At 32.4% G+C, this 5,784-nt stretch overlaps 1 protein-coding gene across 1 annotated transcript; it reads left to right on the top strand.

Moving 5' to 3' along the window:
* Positions 1-666: 666 nt before the first annotated feature.
* LOC105625203 (mothers against decapentaplegic homolog 4-like) lies at positions 667-3,382 on the top strand (the record flags this gene model as incomplete). Its single annotated transcript, XM_012206545.1, has 7 exons — positions 667-804; positions 1,134-1,328; positions 1,488-1,661; positions 2,107-2,361; positions 2,431-2,712; positions 2,856-2,986; positions 3,302-3,382. Coding segments are annotated over 7 exons (1,256 nt in total), but the record flags the coding sequence as incomplete, so codon positions are not given.
* Positions 3,383-5,784: the final 2,402 nt, after the last annotated feature.

Below are 5,784 nucleotides of genomic sequence, written 5' to 3' on the forward strand. Positions count from 1 at the left end.
TTGTGTGTGTGTGTGTGTGTGTGTGTGTGTGTGTGTGTGTGTAGAATAAAAATAAAATATTATTTTTTCAAACTTTTCGTTATTGTTAAAGCATGGAGGAGGGAAAAGATGGGATGAGAGCTGCTTTGCGTAAAAAGTCATTATATTATATTATATGTAAGCAAGAAAGGATATAGAATAGCTTTTAATATTGTATAAAGTAGGAATAAATCGTTATTTTTTAAAAACTTTTTTGTTGACTTTGTAACAAAAGAGAACTGTTGGTTAAAATCTGTTGAAATTATTCAAGGACAGAGTCGGAGCTGCTTCTATTATTGTCAATATTTACTCACATTAACACGTGGACGCATCTTTTTATCTAAATATAAGAATGTTAATAAGTCATTAAACAAGTCACAAATTTGGCATGTGATGGTTACGTTTCAGGAAAATTTATGCAGGTACCATCCAACTGTGCTAAAAATATACATGCTATTGAATTTGACGCGCTCGATATGATTGTTAATTATTAAAATGATTGCGCTAACGAGCCAGCCGCTTTCGTTTATTGCTATCGAATGTAGATTTAGCAGGCAAGAATATGCTTCGCAAATTTCTCCTTTGTTGCGTAATATAATTTTTGTTTTGGCTTCATTGTTTTCTTTTCCTTCTGATTGTTCGGCACAGCTAGTACTGAGGGTATGTTTAGCGCCAGTGGGGGCGGAAATAATGGTAATCCCCATGCTAAACTGGACGACAATAATTGCCCCAGACAAACCTGGATACCCACGCCTCATCACTCGGCAAGCCGTAATATGCATCATCGTACGTATTTTATTGTACACAGCTATTTATTTAAGGAGCTTTCAATTATATGTCGCTGATTAGCCATCGCTCAATGTTGCCAGTGTGCATTTTTCATGATTCTTAAAATCGAATCAGAGTTTCTCAAATTAAATCGCATTTCATAAAAATTGTGCTTCATAAAAAATGGAATAATTACGAAGCAATTGCGTGAATGCGAAAGACAATCTCTGAATTTATTCAGTTATAGAAAACGCAAGATAGTTTCAGAGCAACGATAGCGAGGGCCGTGTTCGTTGCGTTTTAATATTTTATGTTGCCTGCATCGTGTATGAATTTTGATTTTACAGCAGTAGTACATCCAATGAGTCACACCGTAGGTAGCCAGCAACAATCGCTGAATTCAGCATCAAGCGGAACGTCCGGTACGCAGATTCTAAATCCCGCGCAAGGACAATCAACCGCCGACACATTCTACAATACTACAACACCCCCGCAGGATATCAATCAACCCCCTACAGTCGACGCGTTAGCGGCTTCTCTGGGTAACAAATTTTTTACAAATATTTTATTTAGACCAGCAAAAGACTATATTCTACTACTAAATGCAAATCCCAAGGATCTAAATTTCCCTTTTAGCATTTTTAACACAAAAGTACTTTAACATTCTTAATATATGAATTTATTTCCATTGGATTGAATAGGTGAAGGGCAAAGTTCTCCTGTGTCGCCTGTTCATCTTCACCATCCAAACGGTTTTCCGGTGGGTACAGCCCCGTATAATTCCGGTGCGCCACAATGGACTGGGGCCAATACTCTCACATATACTCAAAGTATGCAACCACCAGACCCTCGACATCTTCATACGACATCATATTGTAAGTTAATTACATTAAGCCAAAGAAAAATTTCCTTTTTAGACAAATCATTTTTTTTTTAATTATATGAAAGGCCTTAAATGAACACACAAAATGAATGTTGAGACTAATCTAATATAATAAGATACACTTAATGACACACTTAATGACAAAATGTCTCAAAACACATAATCAGTTTTAATTTCATTTTAGTCTTCATTCAGACCGCAATATAATTAATAATTATAATAATTATAATTAATAATTAATTGTTAAAGACAGTTCAGTTTAAATAATTAATCTTAATTATTTTATGTGCTCATTTAACTCTTTATATAATCTTTTATATGATTGATTTTAATTTATTATTATGGTTATTACAATAATGAGTTATTCTTTCTTGTTTTCTAAACTTTGTAACTTAGCAACATAACTTTACATTGAATCTAATACTTCAATGAAATAGGGGGAGGCCATGGAAATGATGTCAGTGGAAACATTGGAGGATTGCTCTCTACGCAACCAGCACCAGAATATTGGTGTTCCGTTGGTTATTTCGAATTGGACATCCAAGTCGGAGAAACGTTCAAAGTCAGTAGTGGTTGTCCCACAGTCACCGTGGATGGCTATGTAGATCCTAGTGGTGGAAACAGGTTCTGCTTAGGTGCTTTGAGTAATGTGCACAGAACAGAACAGAGCGAACGGGCACGTCTTCATATAGGTAATTATAATTCAATTGAGAGTTTTCTAGAAAATATTATAAATCCTTGATTAAAACAAAATATTTTAGGGAAGGGTGTTGTATTGGATTTGAGAGGTGAAGGTGATGTATGGTTAAGATGCCAGAGCGAACACAGCGTCTTTGTACAGTCTTACTATTTGGATAGAGAAGCAGGCCGGGCACCTGGTGACGCAGTACATAAAATCTATCCCTCGGCGTACATTAAAGTCTTCGATTTAAGGCAGTGCCACAAACAGATGCGAGGCCAAGCTGCTACCGCTCAAGCCGCCGCAGCAGCGCAAGCTGCAGCTGTTGCAGGCCATCTCACCCATGGAGCACCTATCACCAAAAGTAAGAATCGAGCATCTATCAATAACTCATTTTTAATAACTTAATTCAATTATAAATATAGTTTAGCACATAAAAATACATTTTATTAAGAAAATACATTTGAATACACTCACAATAGTGTATAAAACACAATTATTATTCAGGTCTCAGCGCGGCTGCAGGGATTGGAGTCGACGATTTACGTAGACTTTGTATCCTGCGTTTGAGTTTTGTTAAGGGATGGGGTCCAGATTATCCGCGACAAAGTATAAAAGAAACACCATGCTGGATTGAGGTATATTTCGTAATTTTACTTTGCGAATCTCTTTAACCAGAAATTCTTTTTTTAAAAGAAAATGCAAAAACTAGTACGATTTAATAAATAAAAAAAGTACAATATATATTATCTGTAAAGTGTAATGTATATTTTAGGAATTTATTAAATTTTTGCTTACATTATTTTTAAATTTAAAAATAAATGTATGAAAGGTTATACATTTAAATCAGAATCAAATTACCATTTATTTTATATTAATTTATCAATTGTTATATCATTTTACATATCTTGTAATATTCTATTTTCAATATTGTTATTTCATTTATTTTCCAGGTGCATTTACATAGAGCGCTTCAATTGCTGGATGAAGTGTTGCACACAATGCCCATCGATGGACCACGAGCAATCGAATAATTCCATCAATTCGAGTTATGAGAGATATAAAAAGAGTATCACTATCTTGTTGCTAAAGTCGAGTGCTTAACATACGTCGTTTAAACAATCATACAAGTAATTTCGGCTTGAGAACACGAGTGAACACACCGGATGGACCAAATTCATCAGACGTATGATCAAACGATTGAAACGCGAAATTCGGCTGGGGAGCTCGGGGAAGAGATGCTTCTTGCGGAAGCTATTTATATATTTAATGACTCGTGATATAATAACTGTGTAGGACAGGGGTTCCCAAACTTTTCGATGTCCATGTTGCAGATGATAGATAAAATTAGCTATATAATCTAAAATTCTATACATTTTGCATGTGCATATTTTTTTTATCATAGAGTGTACATAATGTAACTCATTTCTATTTTTTTATTTGCAAATAATTTTTGTTAGACAATCGAAGAGAAGAAGGGAAAAACATACGCGCGCGTTAGTTATCACGTATAATACAGAAATGATTTAGTATTATATTGAAATTTACATGTCAAGTTATAATTGGAGGACCTTTTAATTATTTTTGTTATTTTTATTATTATGTTCCAGAATTTTTTTGTAAATAAGTGAGAAAAATATCGATGGAAATTATTAAACCAAAAGCTGTTTATTAATTTTTTTATATACAGCGTGAAACTTTATTTAATAGTTTATGTAATATTCATTGCGAGCAAAACATAATTTGGTGTTTTATTCTTTTTAGTGTTATTTCTTGGCTGTAATGATCATATAGAAGAATCGAAAAGCATTTTTCATATATGTATTTCTTATATACCGGGAAAAAATATTTTATATAAAATTATATATATTTTTAGATAATTATATATAAAACATTTTTTCTTGGATATATTATGTTTATAGTATTTTTATTATAGATCTTCCATACTGAAAAAATTCAAGTTGTTTTATTTTAATATTGTTCTTTGTGATAATATTATAATGTTTATACTTTATGTCTCGAACCACAAAATCATTCTAATTTTTCAAATCCAAAACCTGCATTTTTTATTGTATACATCTTGAATTTAAACGTATGGATATTTAATCCGTTTTATCTATAATATGTAATCTGATAAAAATATACTTAAAAAAATTAATTAAGTCAAATTATATATTGGGAAAAGATTTTAATTAAAAGTTCAATTTTAGAGATCCGATAATGTTGCTGAGTTTCGATAAGAAAAAAAAGCATTGTTCCCCTTTTTATTCTCCTCTTCGCTTTGATTTTTTACTGGTTTGAGAACCCCTGCTGTAGGATAAAATATGTGCCACGGCCTTGCACTACTACCAACGTACAAAAGTGAAAGAAACGTTATTTTTATTTACGAGATGTAATTTTTTACGGAGAGAGGCGACATGACGCGTCTCCAAGAGAGGAACAGAAGAAAATAGAATTACAGTCTTCTATTTTGCTAGACGCACGATGGAGAAATTTTCTCGGTGACGCGCAGTCCGTTAAGCTCACAGTGATACCAGTTTCGGAACCATTACATAGTCACGACCCTGTTCTTTGAGATTAGCTTTATAAGATAACTGAACTCTACTGTCTACATTTATTACTTACTGCAAATGTTAAGCTCAACAATTATATCGGACAAGAAGAGTCTTATTTTTTTGGATTCCTGAATTTGTGAACATGGAGATAAAAGAATATATTACAGTTAAATTATTTAATCAAGAAGCATAAAAGCCAACATTAATTCAAATTACAATTTGAACTAGCATTGGCTTTTATACTTCTTAATTAAATAATTTGATTTATTCTTAAAACTATTTTATGTTATATTAAAACTTTGTTAAATTCTCAAGAAAAGAATGATGAATTTATATATAATTTTTAAAGTTTATTAATTGCAGGACTGGAAACATTGATGTTGATTTTCAGTTTTCTGATGAAATTTAGTAATTAGATCCGTGAACTTTGACATAAACGTTCAAGAATCTAGGAATCTAAAGATTTGAGACACCAAGGATCTCAGAATACAGGAATCTTGAAGTCTGAGGATTTAGAGATCTGAAGACGTAAGAATCCTAGGATATAAGAATTATCTTTATGCACATGTATACAGTAGGGAAATTTTCTCTAAAGACACAGTAATACATTTCTGCCAAGTAGCAAGCATAGATAGTTTATAAGAATCACTCACGCATACACACAGTTATAATCTTTCGCAAGAATAAACTTTTTGTATTTAAATTCGCATGGAAGAAATATCGTGATATCACACATTTTTTTGAGTTGTGAAAAGATCATACTTACAATTAGAAGATATATTTATCACAGTTTATATATATATATTATATAGACAGAGAGAGAGAGAGAGAGAGAGAGAGAGAGAGAGAGAGAGAGAAGAGAGAGAGAGAGAAGTGTGTAG

This window comes from Atta cephalotes, assembly GCF_000143395.1.
Source record: "Atta cephalotes unplaced genomic scaffold scaffold00295, whole genome shotgun sequence".
In the NCBI taxonomy this organism is placed as follows: domain Eukaryota; kingdom Metazoa; phylum Arthropoda; class Insecta; order Hymenoptera; family Formicidae; genus Atta; species Atta cephalotes.